The sequence below is a fragment of the Elgaria multicarinata genome, chromosome 1, assembly GCF_023053635.1.
Source record: "Elgaria multicarinata webbii isolate HBS135686 ecotype San Diego chromosome 1, rElgMul1.1.pri, whole genome shotgun sequence".
Classification (NCBI taxonomy): Eukaryota; Metazoa; Chordata; class Lepidosauria; order Squamata; family Anguidae; genus Elgaria; species Elgaria multicarinata.
In genome coordinates this window covers 29,804,551-29,831,185 of record NC_086171.1, presented here as the reverse complement: position 1 = coordinate 29,831,185, position 26,635 = coordinate 29,804,551, and the positions used below count along the sequence as shown (strand labels likewise).

Here is a 26,635-nt window from a genome sequence, read left to right as displayed (position 1 = left end):
TTACTCCTTGCAAAGTTTAGGTGCTTCCAAGTGCATGCTCCTAGTGCTACCAACCAAATGACATTGTGCATCTACTCTGCCTCCCACCCACCCCACCACTGCCTTCTGTAAAATTCTAGGAATGAGGCAGAGCAACTGCACAATATAGACCTCATCTGGAAGCAACCTTTTTGCCCCACCTATTAAATGGGGAAAAAAGGAAAGAGAAATTAATTAGTAAGAAAAAAATTATTGGTTATCCAAACATTAACATACCTGTTTTTGATGTGGTAATATATTGCAAGAGCTACACTGTAAAAGAAAACATAGTGTTAGTGCCTTAAGATATGACTGAACATTTCCTAGAACATCACAGAGTTAAGCCCTGCAAACACATTATGTTACTTAGAAGGCTCAGCCAACCTGTAGGAACGATTTATTATGTTATTTATAATGTTATTTTCATAGAATCATAAATTGTGGAGTTGGAAGGTACCCCAAGGATCATCTAGTCGAACCCTATGCAATGTGCAGGAAAAACAGTAATACCATTCATGAGAGGTGGCTGTTTAGCCTCTTCTTAAAAACCTCAAGAGATGGAGAACCCACAATCTCCTTAGGTAGACTGTTCCACTGTTGTACAGATCTTACCATCAGGAAGTTTTCCCTTATGTTTAATATATTTAAATTTAATTATATTTAATTTGTAACCAACAGAGCTGAATAACATCATTTACACAGCAGTAAATAAAGTTCTTCTTCAGATCCATTTACCTTTGAAATAAGTAGTTTTTAAAGAAAGGATTCAAAGGAAGAAAGGGAGTTGAGACCAGCCAATGATATTGGAGGCCTTCCCTGCACTGAGAGTAGCAGGGGGGCAGCCTGACTTTCAAGCAGTCCAAGTGGCAACCCAGGGAAGGAATATTTTTAGGGGTATCAATGAATCTAGTGCAATTAGAAAGTTGCATCTCAGGACCCTCCACAACACTGCAAGTTTGTTTGGGTTCGCAAAATGCCTTGAGTCAGTCCTGGAGCACAGGGGAGGCACAGAGGTGGAATGGTCAAAGGGAACAAAATGGGTCTATAGCAGATTACCCTGCACTGAGCTCATTCATCAAGGAGAGGACCAAAGAGAAGGGGAAAAGAAGCTATCATCAGATATGGTGTGTGTGTGTGTGTGTGTGTGTGTGTGTGTGTGTGTGTGTGTGTGTGGAATTGCAAGCCATGAATGCAAGGACTAGAATCTTGAAGCTGATGATGTAGAAACCAACATGGATCTGATATAGAGGTTAAGAAGAGGGCAGAAGTATTTGGAACAAGAACAAATAATTTTAGTAGAGACATTATAAATTGAGTGAAATGAGGAGAGACAACAGAAAGACCAGCAACAGGGAGTGTATTTAGTCAAAGACTGTCAACAATGGCAGGAGGGTTTTAACAATTAAGGGTTCGAACCTATGCATGTTTAGACAGAAAAAAAGTGCCACAACTCCCAGCAAAAGGAATAGCAGGTAACCTAAAAGCAAAACGTGGGGGGTGGGGGGCAGAAGGACCTGGAAGGGACATAGATGTAGTAGTTGTATTAACATTTGGAGACAAATAATTGACCTAAGTATATATTCTGAGGGAGATTAAGAGAAACTTTTAAAAAGATAAGGAATTTTATTGTCTCTGCTTGTTGACAACTCGTTGTTAGTGATTCACTGTTTATTTGAACTTTTCTGTCTAACCATGCATAGGATTGCAATCTAAATGGAAAAGGAATAGCAGGCAATTTCAAGCAAAATGGGGTGTGTGTGTTAAAACAGTAGGATTTGGAAGGGTTATGGATGTAGTAGGTGTATTAACATTTGGAGACAATCTATTGACCTAGGTATACATTCTGAAGGAGATTAAGAAAAGAGATAAAGGATTTTATTGTCTCTGCTTGTTGACAACTTGTTATTGGTGATTCATTGTTTACTAGCCTTCTTTGAACTTGTAACTTCCCACTAGTGTGTCATATACATATATTTATATAAACATAAAAGACAAATCAATGTATGATGTGGTTCTAGAATTTCCCTTCAGATGGACTTTTACAAGAAAACCACCATTTCTCTGATGCATCACAAGTTAAGACGGACAGCATGTTCTAATTATACCATGATTTGCCTTTCATGGGCTTTCAAAGGCTGTTGGGATCAAATACTTGGAAAAAAATGGAAAGATGTAAGAGGATTACTCGTGACTCTTCTGAAAGTTCTCACCATTTTATAAAGAAATGTATTATCATTTGAATGCCACAGTAGTTGCAAGACTGAATAACAACTTGGGGAAAAAACTTGAAAAGTATAGTGAATGCCAAGGATATTTAGAGGCTCATGGATTGCAGTATGCACGTATCCACGTATATATGGAAACTTTGCACAGATGATAAAAATCTGTCCGCAGCATCCAAATTTTGATTTCATGCATTCAAGCAGGATCTGAACGAGCAAGCAAGTATGAGAATTATTACTGAAGTGTTTCAAGTCAAAGTAAACCAGCCAGTGTACAGTCGTTCATCCTTGGTAACATGTCTGAAAACATTTGCTGCAATGACAAGGAATGGCTAGCAACAAGGCTGAAGATTAACAAAGCTGGATCTATGTCAATGCATTTATGGCCCCATCCCTACATGACACATGCAGCAACATGCAGGAATCACCATTTTCAGAGGGTGAATGTAGTCCAGGGCTTCTCCCATTACCCTGCAATACTGTAAGGGCTTGTCCCAACAGCATAATGTAAGAAGCACTCCTACATACATGCCTCTATTTTAGGCTGAAGAAGGAACACAGAAAACTACATTTTATTCCTAGCTGTCATTCAGAATCATTCCGCTGAATCAGATGTATGAAACCTGTCACTATAGTCCACACCATACTTCTGTAGAATCCCATGGAAAAATGCCATGAGGCCTGGGAATTTGTTTAAGCGCACCCCCCTCCTCTTCTGGAATGCCTTTGTTAGAGGCAATTATTCAGAAATAATTAAAAAAAAACATTTCTTTGAGAAAAGGAATGCAGCCATACCCACCATTTAATTGTATATTTGAGGTTGGGCTGACTGACTGTGCTGTCATCCAGGAAAATAGTGGAACAGGAACTATATTTCCTTCTCAATTGACCAGGAGGATGCTAGAAAACAAACATACAAGAAGAACAGTGGCAGTCACGTAATACCAGAGGGCTTTTCTTCCTTAGACAACACAGTAAACACTTCCTCTCTGTCTCTTGCACATGTATGGACACATTAAAGTCAACAGGGCTTTGGGGAGGGAAATGAGAAGGCTTGGATATCTCACAAATCCCATAGAAATGACAGCTTGCTAGTAGTAAAAGCTACAAATAACAATCCAAAGTTAATCATAAATCGTTTGTAAAGCAAATATGACCAATATCTTTTGACCAAGTTTATTCTTAAAACAACAAACCTCTATACAAGCATGTTTGGGGTGGGGGGAATCATAAATAAGAAGCATGTACCACATTTCCATTCCAAATAAGATCTGATAAGCACCAAGGACGTTTACTGCATTATATCCAACCTCCTCTATTGGACAAAAGAATGGAAAGTTTGAAACCAACATACAAGATTTGTCCACCAAAGGACAAATTCTGTGGACCACTGGCTTCAGAAGCCAACAAAAGAAAACGACCTGGCAGGTACATTTTAAAGACGTTCTCGATTTGGCTTTCTTTGGCTTTCCCACTTAACAAAAAGTGAATAAAGTGGAACTGATGCCTGAACTATACAGCTAAGGATTGATACTATATATTCTCAGCCTCATCCACTCCATGGACACAGTATTAGGATGTCATCAGCCTTCTGTTTTCGCTTTTCCCCACTCCATCCCAAAATGACTGGCTAATGAGAAGCAGAAGGCTGTGCTGTTACTTCATCATCTGAACATTTGTTCCAATGTGCCAGGCAATGTACAGAACAGGAACAGGGAAGGGAAGGTTAATAGTAATAATGTGTCTAAAAAGATTCTAACCTACACTGACGGAGACACCATTATCACTAAATGTGTAAATGGTGAACCAGGTGTAATTACAGACTCTGTACACTAATCAACAGCTAAGCAATCATAGGGTGATGGGAAAATGTTATAAAATATCTATTATGTGGTACTAAAGAAGGAAAAGACTCAGGTGCTTTGAAATATCTGCCCCACCATATGTCACCTTACGTATTTGAGCATATTTTAGAGCCAAGATATTCACTCCTAAGAGAAGGAAAAACAGAGCAAGCTGGCAAACAACAGAATTCAAATCTCATCAAAAGCTTAATAATAGTAATTCCAACACCCACACTGAAATCCTATGCAACTGAAAAGCAAAGTTGCAAATACTGGGTCTATCTAACCTAGTATTAACCATCCTATTTGATAACAGTTCACCAAAGATTCAAACATCTCTCTCAACTGTAGGCAAAGGCTATCAATGGCTACTAGCCCTGATGGTTGTGGGCTATCTCCAGTATTTGAGGCAGTAAGCCTATGTGCACCAGTTGCTGGGGAACATGGGTGGGAGGGTTCTGTTGCACCATGTCCTGCTTGTTCATCCCTGGTCGATGGCTGGTTAGACACTGTGTGAACAGAGTGCTGGACTAGATGGACCCTTGGTCTGATCCAGCATGGCCCTTCTTATGTTCTTATGTACTGGAGATGAGATAATTGAACTGGAGATGTTGAGACTTGAACCTAGGATCTTATACATGCAAAGTACGTGTTCGACCTATGAACTCTAGTTCCTCCCCCAAAGTACAGCACTTCTTGGTTTCCTCTTCCCAAAGGTCAAAAACTTTCAGTCTTCTGATGCACAAACAAAAATGTCAACCTGATGAGCACCCAGCCACCCAATGCCATGCTAAATAGATATGTTAAACACATACAGTGCAATACTGTGTGTAGCTACACAAAAATAAGTCCTGTTAAGTTCAATGGGACTTACTTCCAGATAAGCATGTGTAGGACTGCAATCTTACTCACAATTCTTGACACTGGTAGGGAAACATATCAGTTAAGGATAATTTGGGTACAATGCCATGCATGTTTAAACAGAAAAAAGTCCTACAACGCACAGCATTCCCCGGCCAACCATGCTAAGCATGGAATGCTGGGAGTTGTAGGACTTTTTTCCTGTCCAAATGTGCATAGGATTTCATCCTTAATAAGGGACCCCCCAAACATTTTGATCCCCTCCTTTTGGGTTCCTCCAACCAAAGAACAACAATATGATCCACAGACAAGCATGAAGACTATTTCATGCACAAATACATTTAGCTTTCTTCTGCTGCATGTGAGGAACTGTCAACTGGAGTATTATCCAATTCTGGTGTTAGATGAGAAATATAACAGAATAGGACACTTTTAACATCATGTAGGACCATCATTAGGAAAAAGCAGCATTTGGTCTGATAAGATAGAGGGGATACAGTGGAAGCCCCTGTAGCGGGGCTACAGGGTCATGGCTGATCAGGTGGGGCAGGGGACAGAGAGAGACAGGCTTCACCTGCCTCAGGCTCCTATACAGTGATGTAGTGGTAAATTTTGAAATCCATAACCACATCCCCAAAGAGAGACCAAAAATTCAGGCAGGAAAGTGTGTGTATGTGTGTGTTTCATGACATAAAGCTTAATTACCCATTCAAGACCAAGCCACATGAAAATACTTTGAATTACAACAAGGAGAGTCCATAAGAATATGTTATTTTTGCGAAAAATCTATTTTCCCTCAGCTAGTGGGAGGATTGCCACCAAGCTCAAAGAGAATGGGAAAGCTGGGCTGGAGGGGGTTGGGCAGATGATGTCAATGTCCCTGCTAAACAAAAAGTCCCAAGGCTAAAAACCCTGTGAGTCCTGGATCCACTATACCACTGATCTTATCCCTCCCTGGAACCTCATGCCCTCCCTACAATTTGAGAAGCACTGGTTTAAGATAGGGAGACCACATGGAAAGGAGGCCAGGGCTCCTGTATCTTTGACAGTTGTGTAGAAAGGGGAATTTCAGCAGGTGCTATTTGCATGCACGCAGCACCTGGTGAAATTCCCTCTTCATCACAACATGTGATGCATCACAAAGATGCATGAGCCCTGGCCTCCTTTCCATATAGTCACCCTATTTAACATAAACAGCTCTGTGACAAGTAGAAATGATTTCAACTGAATGAGAACTAATGGCAAAGATATCCTAGACAGAAGCACAACTGCAGTTATTTCTGACACGTCTTCATAGTTCTAAGGCTGTTCAGCACCTCTGACCTCCTCTCTACATTACCTTTTAAAAAGTTCAGGTTATCTCTGCATTTGCAAGGACAAGAGAAAGCAGTGCTTGGATATATAATATGGAGTTTGGAGGTGGGCAACTTAAACTGCCTACAGATGCACCATCCACTTAGTGAGGATAAAGAAAAGGAGAAGACAAAGAAAGAGAAAAACACACACACACAAATCAATCCCTGAAGGCTCTAAATTAAGTTTGTGTGAATGTGTGGGCACTAAGCCAGCTGCTATTTTATCCAAAACAATTATGGAGATTTACAGGGAATTGCTCCTCCAGTGCCTTTAAGCTTCCACTTTTATCTTTCTTCTTCCCTTTTCAGCTTGCCAGGGAACTTTTCTCCAGGGATGCAAGTAGTAATGCTCCAGAGGCAACTCCAAAGCCCCCAGGCAAAAGTTGCTGTGAGTTTCCAAGCTTCTAGGGAAATTGCTTCCAGGCTTAGAAAATCTGACAGATGATGAGAGAATGTTGGCTGCTCAAGTGCAATTGGCATCATCGTTTCCGTGCTCTTTTAGGTCCCTTCTCCTTTAAGAATCCCTTTTTGTAATAATAATATAAACATTAAGAACTCAAAGCATAGCATGGGTTGCTTACAGGAGAGCCAACAGAAAACTATGATGGCAGCTGTGACTCCAATTCAGTTCAAGTGTGCTGGATGGGTGCCTACTGCAAATTACAAGCTTTTCTGCATGAGTGATTTTTTGAATGTCCGTGACTGGTCACTCACAGAAATTTGTGGGGCCTTTTCACAACGTCATCAACCTCCAGCACATCTCCTGAAGTTTTCCCCCTTTTTCCTGCTTTCAAAAAGACAGTAGATAACCCGATAAGCAAGGATAATCTGAAATATTGACAGCGCCATCTAGTGGCTGTGTAACAAAACATACAGAAAACATGCAGAATTTACCAAGAAAGGGCGTCCTCGATTCAAAGCACGTGTAAAGGAGCCGATCTTTATCCTACAAAGAATCTGGAAACAGAAACTCCAATAAGGATGCAGGATTTTAGCCTGGGGTGGTGAACACCTTCATGTGTTATCCAAGTACATACAATCATCAGGCTGGTGTCAGCAGGTGGCACGCTCAGACGGTGGTCACAGGCTCCTGCTGCCAATGATGCCACCACTTTCCTGGGCTCTCTTTTCTGGCACTCCAAAAATGCCAGGATGCCATTATTGTAATTGCCCACTACCACCGCCCTTCTACTTCACTGTAGTTGCTGTGGCTACTGGTAAGTCCAAGACATCCTGTGCATTTAATGGAAACATATAGGCAGCAGAGGGGCTCCCTTCTGCTATACAGGTGGCCCCTGGCATGTAGGGGCCAAGGCCAAGCACCCTCAAAGACAAGCCCCCCCCCCAAAGATGGAGATAGCCCTGACTGGGTTGCAAGGAAATCTAAGATAGTAGAAAGCAGAAGTTGCTTTCTTGTCTCCAGGAGAAACTCTTCCACTTCCCGCATCACTTAGGAATAAAGGATATCAGTGGATCAAACCAAAGGTACATCTAATCCAGATCTCATGGCTGATAAGTTTGGCCCTATTCAGCTCGTGGTACTTAGGTGGTAATGATGGCAGAAGTGGGAGAATTCTCAGCTTATTAAGAGCCTTAGATGTGTTCATGCCTTCTTTCAGGAGGAGAAAGTAGCAAGGGATGTAACCCTACATTTGGAAAGGGTGGAAGTACAGAGCACAGGGGATCCCATGGTCAAATGATGATAAAAGTACAATCTTGTGAAGCTGAGATGGGAATGATGTTGGAAGCTTTGTAGGCAGAAGGAAGCAAGCAAGCCTTTCCTATCAGCAATGACAGCTCCATCCAAAGCCAGAATACATCAGGGGTCTCAAATCAGTAGCCCTAGCAGCCTACGGCACCTACTGTTCCTGTGACACCAAGACAGCATTGTCTGATGAAGTAATTATGGGCTGAACTGGGTTATCACGAGTGAGTAGGCAAACCTCAAGCTTGCAGGATCAACTTTGTTGTTGTTTTAATTAGAAGTCACCAACTGGTGCCTAGTGCAAGTGACATACGGTAGACTGGGTTCAGACAGCACAATAACCAACAGTGGTTTAAATAGTTGACAGTTGGTTATTTAACCCACCGTGGGTTATCGTGTTGTGTGGAGGGAGTTTTTTAACCAATGGTTGGTTATTTGGCTGAAATAACTAACGCAAATAACCAACACTGTGCAGAGTTGGCTATCTGAACCACCACTGATTATCCTGTTGAATGGAGGACACCATTGGTTATTTTGTCAGCCACAGAGTTGCAAGGCAAGAGCAGACAAAGTGGCGGTTGCTACTCTAGAGTCCAGCCAGCAGGTTAGATTTTCAGCAGTAATGGCTGATGGGATATTAGTGGGAAGACTGGGGGAGAGGGCAGGGCATGAGTGAATCAACTGGGAGTCAGAAATCCCTGTCAATCGCCAGCAAATTACCCACAGATGTTAAATAACTGGGAGTCAGAAATCCCTGTCAATCGCCAGCAAATCACCCACAGATCTACCACTAGATGCAGACCTTCGTCCTGCCCGTCCCTGAGCTAGAGGCCCCATGTAGGCAGCATCATAACACCCACAAGCTAATCTAGCAATACAGCTCTGCCTGGTACTATAATGCCTCAACTTTGGGGGATGCTCCTCAGTTTCAGCCAACCTATCCCATAGTGCTTTCTAGCCTTTTCCCAACCCTCTGCTTCTTGAACCTGATAGGCTGCCTGCCTTGAACTACACTGCTTGCATTTGGTCTCCACCTTGACCAACCACTTGCTCCCTCCTCACCTTGGGGCTCTGTGACCCTGTTACCACTTTTGACCTTGATTCTCCCAGCCAATCTGGACAAAAGCACACTCACCCATTACTTTCTGCAGTAGACGATGGGGCTGAGGACATACACAAGAGCCTAAATCTTTTATAAGGTCGATATTTCACCCCCACCCCCAAGTACTATCTGAACAACGCCTCCGGATTACAAGCCGTGGTTAGCAGATGGAGATAGCAGGTGGAGAAAACGAATGCGTTCTGAGGATCATGTTGCATTAAGCAAAAGGCTTCAAAAACAAAATGATCTCTCCTCTCCCTCCACTTGGCCTTCAAAATCACAAAGGAAATGACCAGGTACCAAAGTCCTTACATTCCTGCCTCAGGCATTTTGTTGCTGTGCCTTTGCCACAACACGTTGGAGTTCTGAAGAAATACTGCTGCTGCTATTTGGCACACGGTCTCACCCCTGCATCATTTCTGAATTTTCAAACCCCTGCTGTTTAGTTCTGTTGCTACCGCTATTTTATTTTTGAGAAAGGAAAATGTTTGAATGGCTCTAATCTTCAACATAATGGCTCTTATCAAAACCAGAACAGCCTGCAACTGAGAAACATTGAGAAAAGATGAAAAATGTACAAGTTCAGAAGGGCTTGTAAGATCAGTTAGTTGTTTATAAATTCCTATGTGCCTGGCAATTTTATCCTAATGTTAACAGGGATTTGGAGTTCTTGGGGAGGGGGTAAGCTTTGATTTCTAAGCCCCAAAATATTGAAAGCTGAGTAGCAACTGATAGTAGTATTGAAACCCAGATAGGCTGAAAAAGGATATGAAAAGGCTTGAAGAGACAAAACAAACAGCAGTTAAGATATTAAAAAATAGACTCCAAATGTATGATTCCATTGCCTAGACAAAATGCACCAAACAGCCTTCACCAGCTCTTGAACATGTGTTACTGAAGTTGGGTGCTTGGGACAAAATAGGGATTCTGTTGGTGTACCAAATGCCCCACTGCCCATCAGTATCCCTACCTGAGCTGGCCAGGATGGTCTCAGGGGTGATACTGGAATCACCCAGGCTGATTATTCTGGGGGACTTCAACAAGTCCATTCCTAGGCCTCCCTGTCAATTAATGACTGCTATGCTAACCATTGGCCTTTCCCAGATAATTTCTGGCTGCATACATTCAGCTGGATATGCATTGGGCATCATTTTTGTGCTAGACGGGAGAGTGATCTGGGGGTAGGAGAAATTAATATTGTTTCATTGTCATGGACAAGTCATTGCTTATTCAAGTTCACTGACACCCTAGACCATCACACTGGTAGGAAATCTATGGAAGTTGTCAGCCCAAGGAAACTGAATGGTCTCAATGGTTTTCTGATGGCTCTTCAGGATTTTTCTGTCATACAATATAATGGTGTCGAAGCCCTGGTTGACCTCTGATAAGGCCTGGGTAGTTTGCTCCTGAGCATCCTTTCCTTGGATGTGGAGTTAATTCCTTGATGGGCTCAGGAGCTGACAGCAATGCAACAGCAGAGAAGTCAACCAGAAAATCCGAGAACCCATGATGAATGTGATCGAAAATGGGTTCAATCCAATTTGGGACCAAGAAAGTTTAGGATGGCTTGGTGGTTATCCTATGTCAGGAATTGGACAAAAAGAGTGACTGGGTTCAGACAACACGATAGCCAATGATGGTTTAAATAGTTGACGGCTGGTTATTTAACCCACCATGGGTTAGTGTGTTGTGTGGAGGGCACCATTGGTTATTTTCTTGGCCACAATTGGTTATTTCGTCAGCCACAGAGTCACAAGGCAAGAGTGGTCAAAACAGTGGCTACTGCTCTAGTCCAGCTGGCAGGATAGATTTTTGGCAGCAATGGCTAATGGGATACTTGTAGAAGGACTGAGGGGGGAGAGAGGGGGAGGATGAGTGAGTCAATTTAGCATGGACTAATAGTCAACTCAATGCTGATCCTAATCCACACCATGGTTATCATCACGTTGTGTAGGGAGTACCCCCTGTCGAGTTGATTATTACTCCACTACTGACTAATATGTTGCCTGAATGCAGCCAGAGTGTCCCCTATTGCTACCGCTGGATCTCTCAGCAGCATTCTACATCAACGTTACGATGGTATCCTTCTGAACAGCTTACTGTGGTAGGATTTGGGGCCATGGTGCTATGACGGCTCCTAGAGGGCTGATTTCAGGAGGTGGTGCTGATGGATTTCTGCTCAAAACTACAATGTAGTTCCCAAATATGATATACTATGTTCAGTGAGACAACAATTTGAAATTGGCCTTGATCCATGCCGCAATAGATATGCTAGTCATTAAGGTGCCAGAAGATGTTTGAATGTTTTCACAATGGGTCTACTCCAAGTCTGACTAAATCTGGAACCAACCCTATATCCATTTATAGTTTAAATCACTATCTACAAAGCCATCCACTTCGTAGATAGGATTTGTTCTGGGGACTTAAAAGTATCATTTGCCTAAAGGAAAAACCAATGATAAGAAGCAAAATTGGCCACTTGCAAAGACATTCAACAAACTGGCTGCATCCAACTGTATCATACTCAGGGTGGAGATGTCAAGAGCCACTAGACTAACTCTGGGTGTACATTAAGTATTTGCATCAACGCATCGTGCTTTTAAAATAAATTCTCTTGGCACGAAATAAGAATTGGAAATTGCTTTGTACAGTTTTTACAAGCCAAAATTACATGGGCAAGTAGGTGGATGCATCACCCACATACCCCAAATTGCATCTCTGCAGAGAATAGATGAATAAAGTTTGAGAACTCCTTATTACACTCAAAGCAATCTGTTGAATACATGCCACCAAAACTCAAGGTAGTCAACAATTGCTCCCTTTTCTGCCTCTTACATTTAATTCCAACATCACCACCCCCAAACAACCCAAAAATCAATACTCCAATGAAATATAAAAACATCTTTCTGTTTTAATAGGTGAAGTAAAAAATTGTTGTTTCTTGATTTTAAGTTATATATCTAAACTACACACACATAAATCACCATATGAGTGAATGTACTGAAGCGTATTATTCCCTCCCCTGTCCTATACACACACCACACAAACTCTGTTCACTTTTCCACTGCCACTGACACAGCGGAAGGAATTACACCATTTCGGCAGTGAGGGTGGATGGCTGTCGAGCGCTCATTGGGCTGAGCCAAGCATCAAAAGAAGCTCACGTGGACTGATGAGCAGGGGGTGGACAGCAGTGGCGACAACGACAGGGCAAGCGTTCAAAGAGTCGGACTCTGGTGAGTTCATCCTCCCCTATCCTATATCTCTTCATTCCACAGCCTCACCCTGTTGACAGCAGAATTTTATTCCAGCCCCAGAACTGGTGCAAAGAATTTGCCTCCCAGTGACTTCAGTGGGAAAGGGAGAAATATTTCAAAAAGCTGTCTCTGCTTCAACAACTAACTTGCCCACACCATCACGGCAATGCATAGGCTATTAGAGCACACCATCATCAGTACATAAAACCTCCAGTATACAAGGAACCCAGGACACAGGGCATTTATCTGGGCCCATGTCATGCACACTTAAAGCTCACAAGGGAGCACTGCCAGGAAAGAGTACCCCAAACAGGTTTTGGAGTTACCTTGAATGGCATGGTTGCTCCCACACAGCTCTAGTAATTTGTGCGTCTTATTATAGCCACATGGTTAGGACGGACTGAGCAGATGCATACTTTGCTGGCCACACATATACACACACTCAATGTGGCATCAGACTTAGCAAGTATAATATAGTACCATGCAAATGGACCTAAAACAGGCCAAAGATGGTCATATTGCTGGAGTACCTTGGGAGCAGCCAAGAAAACAGCAGCAGCACACCACTCAAAGTAGTCTGTAAAATTGGATTTGCAAAGACAAAAAGCCTGACATTTGAAAGAATTTTGCTTTCTTCTTTTACTGTATTCCAAATCTAGTTCTCACTCAGATCAGGCTCCCAAACTGGCTTAAAAATGCTTACTAAAATTATGCAAGTTGCAAATATAAAATAAAACCACCATTTACAAACAAAATCAGAAGAGTGAAATTCAACTGCGGTAAGGGTAACACACAAAATCTAACTCAAGCCACAGTTTAGAATCAGAATCAGTTGACTGTTTTCCTAAAAATAAAGTTCTTCACTGTGTTCCTAAAAACCAGGAGTCCACTGACTAGGCAAAGTTTCCTCTGGACGGAGTTGTCATAAATCACAGGAGTTGTGAGATAAGCAGCCACTAGAGTGGCCATTAAACAGTCCAAGGCCAATACTCCAAAGATATCCATTGGGAGCCAAGGCAAACAACACCAGATTTAGGGGATGCACTGAGAAATGGTTAAAGTTGTTCCGAGTTCAGTAGTCATCCAATCGGAATCAAGGAGCTGGCAAGAATGCTACTGTGATGGAACAACAATTGCTTCCAGCAACCAAACCGTGTCTGAGGCTTGCCTTATATTGTGAGGCTGATGGATAAGTGAGGTCAGTTGGGTTGAGCCGCAGCTATCTTCTGCATGCTCATGTGCTGGGCCTCTCCCCAAACACTCTGAGGCTCAGCTGTTCTGTTTTCCTCCTCCATCCCAAACGGAGACACAACAGGAGTTCCACAAGGTACATAAGCACCAAATCGGCAAACGACTCCCTACTCCCACCCCAATCAACAGGGAACAGGGACACTCATAAAAGATCCAAAGACTTGGTATAGGACACGAGAGGTGCCAAAAGTATCCTGCTTAAGACAGAATAAATCCTTGTTAACACTGTTTTCCTCTATTTTATGTATTTATTTATTTTATGCCCTGTCCTCTAACAGGTTTCTAGGGTGGTCTATGAAATGTTAATATTACAACAGAACAAGTTAAATAGAAGTGTACCCTTGGTACTGTGTGTACTTTTTGGTTAACCAATGCCAATCTTTATTCAAGATCGATTTTAAAACTGAATAAGTAGCCTGTTAACACTGCAGAATGTAAGATGGAATCTACTATAGTGATGGAGGATAACGGTATGGCCAGGAAAGATTCACAGGCATTACATTATACCAAGGATCCCAAACCTTTTGGGGTCAGAGGGGACATTTGGAATTTTGATAAGAGTGTTACTCTCACAAAATGGCTGCCATTGTGCTGGAAGGCAAAACTTTGCTTTGCAGTATGGAACCATCTCAGTTTTAAAAAACAATTTAAAACCTTTAGAAAATAAAAACCAGCAAGGGCAGGGAGCCTGGCAGGCACCAAGAGAAGTGTCTGCTGGCACATTGCTGCCCATTGGCACCATGTTGGAGACATTAGCAGTATCACATCCTGTAAATATTCACATGCAATTATCAGATTTTCTAAGAGGAGAGAAGCCATTGGCACACTTTCTGTTTTAAAGAATTCTGAACACTCTTTTCTCCAGCTAGGAATCCTTCGTTACACTACTCAGCTGTCTGAGATTGCCAAATTGTTTTTCAGAACTGCTGTCAAGAGTGACTCAGCTTCCTCGATTACTTATAAGCTCCTTCTTTTCTTCAGCAGGTCTGATATTATTTACTGATTAATCAGCATATCTGCTCTGATGCAAAGAAAGACTGTGGATCCAACACAAGCATGTATTAACCTTCTGCTGCTAACCCTTGAATTAGCCAAATATAAACTAAAGCAATATAGATATCCTCTGTGTTTAGCACTTCTGGGGGTAATGAGCAAGATCAAGCAAAGATTTTTAGTGGGAAAATGGAACAGGGAGAAAATTTTTAACCTCTGCCTCCTTTTCCCCACACTGCAGTCCTGATCCAAATCCGGTGAAAGCGTGGGAAGGTGTAAGCATGTGCTTAACATAAAGAGTAGTCTGACCCTCAGAGGAAGCAGCAACTTCCATATATAGAGAGAATAGTGTGCACCTACAGTAGAGAAAACAAAATTGCATGTACACATATATGCATTATGGGATGACTTTTCCAACATGGAGGTAAGAAAAAAGTAAACGCATGAAGCTGTTCTCAAAATTTTAAAAGTGTTTCTTATCTGAAGGAATTTATTTTTTTCCTGGGTCAACAAAATCATCAGTATCTTATATCAGTAACACCTATACACTACTGAGAAAATACCAATGTCCATTAGTTTGATCTACATTTACATGTTTTGTAGAAGGCCAAGTTCCAATGACTTTACTTAATCTTGTGAAGCATTTTGAGAACAGGGAGCAGCAGGGGGCAGGAACAGAATATTTACATCTACGAATTGCTGCGTACTATCACCTACTCCTAGGGTCACTACTTTAGGATACTTTTCATACTTGGGTACAGATTCCCCAAGGGCAAAACTGAAGCACCTATATTCGAGTTATAAATGATACGTCAACATTCTAAAAATTACTTTCCTTGACAAAACAGAAAAATGTAAATGTGAAACGTGTATATTATGTACCGAGCAGAAGTGGATATTATTTTGTACCAGGGATTCTTTACTTGGGTGCAAAAATTGTTAGAAGCCTAAAGCCAATCTGTAGCATCAAAATAGGTGATGGCCTGTTTTATGAGGCAGTATGACAGTTTTTCAGGTTTCTCTACATCCATTCATTTACATTAATATTTCCCTAAATTCTAGAGTTTACATACATCTCCATCTTCATAAGGAACTATGGAACCCCATACTTCTGTATCCTCCAGCTATGCCTTAAAGCAAAGATATCTGTTTCTTCCATATTCTTCTCAAATCAAGAATCTTCATTCTCCTCCCCCATTATAAAATACCGCTAAATGAGGGAATAATAAAGGGCAGTCTAATTTCAAGGTGTTTTGAACATTTCCTTGAATTCAGAATCATGCAAGTATAATTGCCATAGGCTTCTTCAGGTTTATGCCACATAATACACTGACGTCTCTCCCTCAGTCTCTCAGTAACCTTTGGCATTTCACTGCTGTACGTTTAGATAGCTGACTGGCTTGCAAAACAGACTTTTAGATTTAACAGTGTATACTCAAAACATGCTATTGAGCCAAAATGTATTTTTTCCACTTACGTGATTTATATAGAGGCTCTTCCGTTTTTCTCTCACTGTGAAAACACAAACATGTTGTATAAACATTATATGATTAGATCTCAGTTAACTTTTTTTTGAAGCACCTATCATCAGAAACAAAAAGTTATAACCTTTGTGAAACAAAGCTAACAAAAATTGGGGGGGGATCTCTTAAACTAGGGTGACCATATGAAAACGAGGACAGGGCTCCTGTATCTTTAACAGTTGTATTGAAAAGGGAATTTCAGCAGATGTCATTTGTATATATGGAGAACCTGGTAAAATTTCATCTTCATCGCAACAGTTAAAGCTGCAGGTGCCCTCTTTTAAATCTGGTCACTCTAGTATAGCTCCTGCACTTTAACTGTTGTTATGAAGAGGGAATTTCACCAGGTTCTTCCTATATACAAATGACACCTGCTGAAATCCCCTTTTCTATGCAACGGTTAAAGATACAGGAGCCCTGTCCTCCTTTTCATATGGTCACCCTACTTAAACTTTAGTTTAAACTCACTGTTATACTGTTAATCAGTAACAGGATACTTGTGATACATAACCTAAAGAATAAAAATATATTTAAATTAAATTAAGTAGTACCAGTCTTATGATTCATTTCTTCAGTTTGGTTTGAACTTGCTCCCAAGACCAAAGAAGCTTTTGATACATTTGAATGGCACCTAGTGGTGAAATGTTTTTAATGGGGTTAAAACGTTTAAGGAGATTGGCCTGCAAAAATAGTTATTAATGGTAAAATCTCAAATGAAATGCTTCAGTTAAGTAGACATCAAACCAGCCCTTTTGGAATGGAAATCTAAGCATAAGAGATGTCCATAAGTTATGACTACTGGGTACAGCGCTGTTTCACTCCAACATCCCCTTTGCCTCCATCTGCATGCTGTTCACTGCAGCTCCAAAATGCCAACCCATTTAATGGCTGATGCAGGAGACATCATATTAACAGCATTCTCAAATTCTGACATGCGTAAGAATTTTCCCTGCCTAAGTGTTCTCAGAAAAATCTCATAACATTTTCCTTTGCTCACAAGGCACAGTGACCTCAGAAAACTGGAAAATCAAACATAATAATTATCTGTTTCATCTAGGTGACAGGAACACTTAGTTAAAAATGTGATGCCTGACATAAAAACAAGGATTAAACAAAGTTGAATAGGTTTAGCGTCAAGGTTGAAAAGTTCAGACGACGCTCTTGCTAATTTCCCCCTAAAACATGATTTCAATCTTCTTTTTTAAAGCTAACTTATGGGACAGCCAAAGTTTCTTACCATGCTTTATTTTTAAAGCCCAGTTCCCCGTTCTAATATATGACAGTGTAGAAAAGAATAAGTTGGGTGGCATTAAAAGTGGGAAAGCATTTTTTTTTCATGTTATTATGCTTTTCAGTTATTCTTTTGTGCAATGTGTAAGAGACAGTTTTAGTGGGAGACTTCAAAAGGACAAAAGGCAATATCCTTGAGTTAATAATATGCATCAATTATAACCTCTCGCACTTCGATAGCTTTTAAATAATTTAGTGCAGGAATAAAAGCTACATTTCTTCTCGTTAGGGGAATTGCCTAGTACTGATCTAAGAGAAGGACTACATGAATTCAAAGAGAAATCATCTCCGTTTCTCAAGTCCTAAAACGATAATTGGATTTCCTTTTCCTCTTTTGAAGCTGACAACTGTACTGGCAGCAAATAAATACAATGATCAGGAGGCTGTACCTAAAGCAATTATAAATGGAGACCAACTAAACTCCAAGGCAAACAAGGCCTTTCTCACTGTTCTAGTGGTTTAACCCCCAACATTAGTTTACCATTGCTCATCAACCACCCTCCTTTTAACATCAAGGCACAAAGTTTAAAATGCCCAATTAGAACTGTATCCATAGATGCTGCAAAGCTTTATATATGGCATCCATTTGTTACCTGTTGTGCAAGAAAACAACTCTCTGTGATTTAAGCCTGGCAATCAAGCGGATTCAAGTGGGGGTTGTGGATGAAAATCCCACCATGCCTTGCCCAAAGCAGAGGAAGAATTGTTCCTATACATTCAAGAAAGGTCAGCTGCCTGCAGAGGTGTTGAGAATGAAGGGTTGGAGGGACATTTTCAAAATAAATGAAATCTTTAGTACTGTGCTTCGGAATGGATGGGGGGAGCACATAGTTCACATGAACAAAGTCCAAGATAGAAGTTTCCAGGGCTGGACATCTCAGTTCCGACTCCAGGTTTTTGAGTGGCCTTGGTTGCAATTGTCTTACCACCATTGTCCCGAGCCGCTATTGCTCCACCTCCTGTTTTTTTTTATCCTTGCTACCACTTGGTTGCTTGATAAACAAGTAGACATGCAGACGGTGGCATCTACTGCCCCTCCACCATTATTTGAGTCAGAGTGAGAGGCAGATGAACAAGTGGGATGGTGAAGAAAAGGCGCATCTCCAGGGGGGGCTCTTGTCAGTGTGCGCATGCTGGGTGCCCTCAGCAAATGCCCAACCAATTCCTACACTTGATGCCAGCCCTGATGGGTGGCATGGCTAGGAAAGACCATTACCCAACACCTTGGGGAACTACTGCGCAAGATAGAGTCAGTGATCTGATTCTGTCTAAATACAGCAAGTTTGCAGAGGTGCACTAACATTAAAAAATAGTCCCCTCAGAAGCTGGAACAGAGAGAGAAGAAGACATGTTGGCAACCTTTGAGTTGTCACTGGGTATTTTTATGTTATTTAATACAGAGAAACACCACCTATCAAGATCTCCAAGCCACCTACAGCTCCCTAAAATTACTTCTCCCCAAGACTGATAGACATCATGAATAAATTTGAAAAAAATCAGGACAGAAAATAAAATGGAACATATCAGTGGCCGTGTGATTAGAACTGCCACTGTATTAAGGAAAGAGGCAGGAAGGCACTCCTAACATGTGTAGCTTTACTCCCCCTCCTAAGCAATAAAGTTAGATGGTATGTAGCTGTCAAAATACAAGGTGGGCCTTCTCAAGGAGATACATGCTGATTGATGGTTTGATTTACAAATAAATAAAATGGCTCTGCTGTTTTAAATTTGTATTTTAACTCTCGGCACTGCTGCTAGGTTTTATTCTGGTTGTACTAGAATATTGTTGTTTGAAGCTTCCAAGTTTTATATTTTATGCTGTACCTTGTGGTTTTAAATTTTTGTTAAAGGCCCAGAGAGCTTCGGCTACTGAGCAGTATCGAAAAAAATCAATACAACCTGCCTTTTCATCAAAAAAATGGCAATCAAGAGTAACCTGTAGCCCATTTCTGGTTAGAGTTCCATTCCGTTTTTCTCTTTGCTGTCAGAACACACAAAAAAATGATGGACCAATGCAGCATCTTCTTCTGACCAGCTTATGAGAGTACACACCCCATATGCCTTCTTTTTTGTGCATAGCCATTGCAGAATGTACTGAATTTCTGCCTAACACCAGAACATACTTGCCAACTTCTTTGGCTTCTACAATGCTATTGGTATTATTTTGGGAATGGAATTTCGCATCTTTGCAAGCATGGCCTAAATTTAGAAATTCTAAACAGTGTTTTGGGAGAGAGAGAGGTTGCATAACAATAAAAATGTTCCAGTTTCTGTGAAGATCTGGGCTGCAATCCAGAGCATCAGAAATATGCAGATACCATGGTCTCCCTAACAACACAAAAAGGAACCTGTATGCCTATTATAAATGCCAGAAAGCATGGACTAGACACAATAAAGCAAGCTATTTATTAATTTTACGTATTTGTGACCTAACTTTTTAATTGCAAAAAAATCTCAAGGCTTACAATGAAAAAGACAAAGTAAAGAAATTTAGTCACAGCATACTATCAATAAAATATAAGTTATAAAACAGTAAGACAACAAATCAGCAGGAATCATGACATAACATCAGTAAAATACCAACAAAACATAATTTGTAAAATCCCAGCAGCAACAATAAAAACCAACATCACTGTTCAAATAAAACAGTTTTGACCTAATGTTGAAAACGGAGTACACTCTAGACACAGCTACTTTTTTGATGTTGTCGTTTTTTGCCCTTGGCTATCTTTCAATGGCTCTCATTTCAGGGACTTGGTATGTTTCAGCACTCCCAATTCCTGCAGTCCTGGCACTTGGGGTACTTCAACCTTCTCATGTTTGCAGAAGTCCACCCAGCTGACAAGAGCCAGCACACACCTAGCTGTGAGGCCCTCTTCTCACAGCAAATTTAGGATGTTCCAAAGAACAGAATGCAGCCACCCAAGTACTGGTAGGGGCAAAGCAATTTGATCACATAATGCTTACATTGCAGCAGCTGCACTGGTTACCGGTGAGGTTTTGAGCCTGATTCAAAGTGCTGGTTTGGGCCTTTAAAGCCTTAAACGGTTTGGGACAAAAGTTAGGGTGATCATATGAAAAGGAGGACAGGGCTCCTGTATCTTTAACAGTTGCATAGAAAAGGGAATTTCAGCAGGTGAAATTCCCTCTTCATTACAACAGTTAAAGCTGCAGGAGCTATACTAGAGTGACCAGATATAAAAGAGGGCAGGGCTCCTGCACTGTTGTGATGAAGAAGGAATTTCACAAGGTTCTGCATATATACAAATGACACCTGCTAAAGTTCCTTTTTCATGCAACAGTTAAAGATACAGGAGCCTTGTCCACCTTTTCATATGGTCACCCTACCAAAGTACTTGAAGGACTGTTTTCACCCATATCAGCTTGCCTACACTTTTAAGATCAGAAAGAGACGCCCTTCTCATTTGTCAACCTGTGACAGCAATTAGGTGGAAGATCACACATGAGAGGGCCTTCTCTGCAGTGGCCCCACACCTTTGGAACAAGTTGCCATCAGCAGTCCACCATGCTCCATCATTACAAGCTTTTAAGTGGGCCTTGAAAACATGGTGTTTTTTTTAACCTCTCTTGATATGACTGCTGTTACTGCTGTTCTCGTTGTTGCTTCTGGTTTTATTGTTGTTTTTATTGCTATTTTATTGTGCTTACGTTTTTATCACTTTTAAAATTTTAACTGTTTTTATGTATTTTATTGCTGTAAGCCACCTTGGGAGGGCTTCTGCTCTGAAAGGTGGCCAAGAAATGTTTAAATAATAATATAATAAGACAGATTACTTGCCTCCCCCACACAGACGAAAACTCTTTTCAGATGATGGAATATAAAAATAGTTCCAACAAAACTGGAGGAAAAGGCTGAAAACCAAACAGTGATGGATTGGGGTGCCTAGGCTGATAAATATCCAAATTCGGGCATTGCTAGGCACTTAGAAGTTTTGGGGTCCAGGCCCTTGGGAAATATGAAATCTGCATATCTTTTTGTGAACCGTCCAGAGAGCTTTGGCTATTGGACAGTAGGGATATATAATAAATAAATAAATAAATAAATCTTGTTTTTTATCTATAGATTTTATATATTTATTTTTATATAACATTTATATACTGCTACACATCTGAACAGATTCCAGAGTGGTGAACAATAAAAGAAATAAAATACCATACTGAGAAGTTTTTAAAATCAGAAAACCAATACAATCTGTAGGTGGTCCGTCGAGGAAGGCTATATGCAAATTTAAGAATGATTACTTGGATTTATTTAAATTTCACAGGAGGCAAAGCCAGCCAATTAATTTCTTATCCAAATCATCTCAAATAAAATAAACTCTTCAATTAATTTGCAGCATGACCAAGAGCATCTCAACCTAATGGGAAAAGGTTTTTTAAAAGCTTAATTGCTACGCAAGGGAAGATTTTAATGGGGATGGTAGTGGTTTTGCACCACTTGGGAAGGAGACAGTTAACCCTTCCCTCCCCAGCTACAATCCCCTTGAAAATTGTCCCTTTCGTAGCAATTAAACTGGGGAAAAAACACCTTCCACTGGCATCAATAGATACTCAGGGCTCTGTGGAACAGACCCAGGGCCTTGGGAAATATAACTGGGGGCCATGCATCCAAATACAGACTTAAAAATACATCCAGTACATAGCAATGTTTTCCCTCTACAAGTTCAGAACAGTTGCACTGCAGAACAAAAGGAGTTGAGTTTCATAATTCAGAAGCTTTTCAAGCGGCTTCCTGAACTCTGGCTATTAAAGTAAGAACATTGTAAACTGCAAAGAACACAAAATCAGAATAAGTAGTCTGCAATATCAGACATTTTAACAATCACTGGAATATTATGTTCGCTGCTCATATTGGAACTATAAATTACTGCACCAAATGTGAAAAGTTGATGTGGAAGTTTCTGCCCCCCAAATCCTTTTGCGGCTATCCACATTTTTTTTTCATGACTCTTGATAGCTGGTGTTTCATCACCAATGTCACAGCACCATATAGTTACTACTTGATGATGCTGAAGAGAGGACAAACGAAGACAGTGCCATGTTATAATAGGCGTTGGGAAGGGAGTGTGAAAGGAAGTGCATCCTCCCCACCACCACCACCACCATCACCACCCACCAAATAATCAGGATGACACTTGCTGCTTTGCCAAGTTACAGTAGTTTACTTGACTTGGGAATAAACTGGCATGTTCCCCCTTCCACCATCCATTCAATGTGAGAGTGACTGAGATTGTCCTCAGTGACATACCAAGTCTGATTGGCTACATGGTACTATGACGGTCACTCACACACACACACACACACACACACACACTGAAAAACCACTGAAAGAAGGGAGGTGGTGCAAAAGTGTCCACAAAAATCAGTCTCCCATTTGGGTTCATCCTAGTTTCAGCTCCTAATGAAATTTGCAGGATGCTTCTCTGGACTGAAGGTAGAAGGCAAACATCATCAAAAATGGGGCTGAAATATGTATGTTTCTAAAAATAAATATCTCCTTTTCACTTCAGTATTTTAGTAATTTTAGGTTTTTATTGTTTTAGTCCTAGTGATGTTATTTCAATTTTTATATCTGATTATCATTTTTGCCGCATGGGCATGTTTATTAAGTTTTATATTGCTGGTTGTTTTTATTGGCATTTTATTTATATTTATGTGCTACTGTTGTTGTTTTTACAACACCTAGAGAAATTTATTTATAAGGCTTTTAATTCATTAAATAAATAAATCCCCATGTTCCGATACCAGTATGGTGTGGATTTCCCTGACCAGACATTTAACAGTCAATGATACACAAGAGGGTCACAGAATCATACACTGCAATATGTCAGCTGTCCTAACGTCAGCATCTGGCATGGTGGCACAAACGCTAGGGACCATGGGCCCCACTGAAGCTGACACTTTTATCTATGGGCATAGCTAGACAGGGCGAAATCCTGGGACAATCTCTGGGATCATCCCTGTGAGTCCACATGATGCACAGGGGATCCCGGGATCTGGGAGGGATGATCTCTCCCTTGCCCCGGGATCTCACCCTACCCTTTAGGTCTGGTTTTTCCGCTGTCTCGGGCTCATGTGGCTGGGCGCCGCGGTTTGTCCCGGCTCCTTGCAGTTCCTTGCGAGGAGCCGGGACTTGCGCACAGGGCACAAGTTCCTCAGGAGCACTGCGCCCATCGAGGGCAGGGTGGGGAGCGGGGAAAATAATTTAAAAAAAACCAACCACCTACCTTTTGCGCATGAGCGCTCATGCGCTGCTGCCTCTTTAAAAATTAAAAAAGATGGCGGGTGTGACGCCTCTCCCTCTGAGGGGGGATCTCGCGATAAAAATATTGCGAGATCTTCACCCCTCCATTGTGCAATAACAGGGAGGTCTAGCTAAGGCCTAAATATATATTTAACTATAGATAGATAGATAGATGGATAGATAGATATAAAAATTCACAGGTGCTTCACAAAGTATTTGCAGCCACACAGCCATCTTTATTACCCCAGAATGATCTGGGTCCCAACATAGTGTATGTTGGGACTCAAAGGCATTCTGGATGGTGGCAGCTGATGCATCAGCTCTGCTTTGCCTGTCCCCATCCCTGGCCTGGTAAATTTATGCAAGAACAGGCCGCAAGTCGTAAGGCTGGGCGCCTGCTCAATCCCGCATTCAACAGAGATGTGGTGAACAAAACAGCTGCAACAGCAACTACTGCTGCTGTTTTCATTTCCTGGGGAGGCTCCGCCGTGGTTAACTCTGGAAGAAGGGCCTAGAGGACAGCTTGTCCAGGGCCTCTCAAATCTGACACTGCCCCTGGATGTTAAGACATGATGTTACAGAGGGGACAGAGGGAACTCAACACAGGGCTACCATTTTTGGCAGGTATTTCTAGCAAACTTTTAATAGACGGTTGCCATTTATTAGACATTTATTAGACATGACAGCTTCTGTGTGTGTGTTGCGGGGGGGGGGGGGACTATAATCAGTCAAGCCCAAACATTACAGATTGAAAAATCTAACAGCAAATGAATCTCCCTCTGATGATTATATCAAGAAGCACTCTAAAGCAAACAATGTTAATTTCCATGGGAAGTAAAAATCCAGACTAATAAATGATGTTCAACTCCACTGATCAATGAATGCAAGGAGGATGTCTGTGTTTTATTTTTAAACTGTGCTGCCTTAAAGAATGAAATATAAATCAGCAACCACAACTTTGTGGAATAAATGTAACTGGCAGGAGCGTTAGCAAATGCAAGCTTCTCATATTAAATTAAGTTGCTGAAGAATTATTCCAAAAGGTTTCTGATAAGCAATTCTTGCCAATTGTTTTTTTAAAGTCATAATTTCAAAAGAGACTGTGTGGTCCCAATGGAAAATGTGTATTTTACCTAGATTCAAATCCTTGCTTGGCCTTTAAAAAACTGGGGGGCTTTGAGCAAATAAACATCTCTCAGCCAATGGTAGAGTGGCCTGCATTACAGGTTTGTAGTAAGTTTTCCTGAGGGCCAAACTACACATTACACTAAATGTGTAGTTGCATTTAATGTGTCTTGAATTGGTTGTTGTGAACGCACCAGGGTCAAAAAACATGGCACACAGAGATTTAACCTGTTAAACCATGGTCCTGATGAAGATCCACCCCCAGCTGGTACTTGGTTTGGGGGGCAGCTGGTAAAAAACAGATGTTCAACACAGTACCGTTCCTCATCCCCTCTCCCTGCTGATAGTTAACAATCCAATCAAGAAAAAAGACATTTAATGCAGTCATGCATAATGTGCTGTCTAATCCTGAAAATCACTCTATATACAAAAACAAAAACCACCACAACAAAAAATAACCAACCAAATAAAAGCAAGTGTTGATTAGTGTTTTAAGGACAAGGTCAAAACCAACAAGCCATCAAACTTTCACTTACACACATAACAGACTGTACTAAAAAGATGATTTACTCTTTTGTACTTATTTGGCATAAGAGAAGACCATACTTTGTAAATCTTCTTCGTTCTTTGCAGAACTTTGAAATACAGATGTATATTATCTATATAACAGCACAATGATTTAACATAGTGAGGTCTTATTCTACATTCTTTTCAAAAGAAGATTTATATAATCTTAGATGAGAAATAGATGTCACAGTATATCAGTTACAAAACACTTAATTAATCGATTGTGCCTGTATAATGGAAACAGATAAACACAAAGGATTTGGAGTAAAAACTAAAAAAATAATTTAGTAGAGTAAATTCAGTGATTCATTCACAAGGAATCCTCACTTGAATTGAGAGAATCAATAGCTCATGAGCACAAAAGTAGTCTTGGGAAATGGGAGTTAAATGCATATATTTAACTTGTATCAAGCCCATTGCAGACTTTAGTGTATTGCACTGCGGAAGAACAATTTCTTGTTTTTTCCGATCAAAAGGAAGCAAGAGCATTCTTCATTCTCAGATTCTTTTGTTATTGCCCTAAAAATTAAAATAAATCATCAAAAAGACTGCCATCCCCAACAACTTTATTGGAACATATTCATGAACAAACATGTATATTTTTGTAAACCGCCCAGAGAGCTTCAGCTATGGGGTGGTATATAAATTTAATAAATAAATATAGGATGAAAGACTTCTCATGATTATTTTCCATTTTGGTTGGTTGCTGACAAAGCAATCTGAGCCTATGACATCTTGAGTCTATGCATTAGACAACTTGCCCTATAAATGCCAGGTAAAACTGATGCACCAAATTATTTGCTAACGAAAACAATGTATGCCTCTGGCCTAATTGCTACCAGATAAGGTCTTACAATCAGGCCAGATATGTATTATGAAGTGTGCATTTAATAGTTTTACCTTTAATTGTCCGTCAATAGTCTTTCCTCCATCAATAAAATAAAAATGATTACTTACCATCTGTTTGAGATTTACTGAGGAATATTGTGCTGGCCCGTGGGTGATCTGAAGGGTTGAACTCCATGTTCAGATCTTGAAAGAGAAAGAGGAATGTTGTGGGTTACTTACAGACACAAGCGGATTTTATGTTTCATTGTCCAACCACACATTAATCCATTCTGAACTAACTGCATGGCCTGAGACCCAGAATTATTCCCTCTTCTTCCACAGTCCATTCTTTTTAAAGAGAAAGAGTCTCTTCAGATATTATTTTTAAGTGGCTTTTGTAGATGCATGAATCACATCTGCTTCTGCATA

The 26,635-nt window shown here is 40.8% G+C and overlaps 1 protein-coding gene across 2 annotated transcripts in view; it reads right to left on the bottom strand.

Moving 5' to 3' along the window:
• The window catches only part of CCNY (cyclin Y), a 129,384-nt gene that overhangs the window by 28,152 nt on the left and 74,597 nt on the right, over positions 1 to 26,635 (bottom strand). The window contains exons 2-5 of one of the 2 annotated variants that reach the window (XM_063125613.1): positions 26,336 to 26,410; positions 16,086 to 16,120; positions 3,040 to 3,140; positions 256 to 291 (exon numbers count right to left, since the gene is read on the bottom strand). In XM_063125613.1, the coding sequence (XP_062981683.1) occupies positions 256 to 291; positions 3,040 to 3,140; positions 16,086 to 16,120; positions 26,336 to 26,410 (247 nt within the window). The remainder of the gene's footprint in view (positions 1 to 255; positions 292 to 3,039; positions 3,141 to 16,085; positions 16,121 to 26,335; positions 26,411 to 26,635) is intronic. The other variant, XM_063125620.1, reaches the window with a different exon arrangement.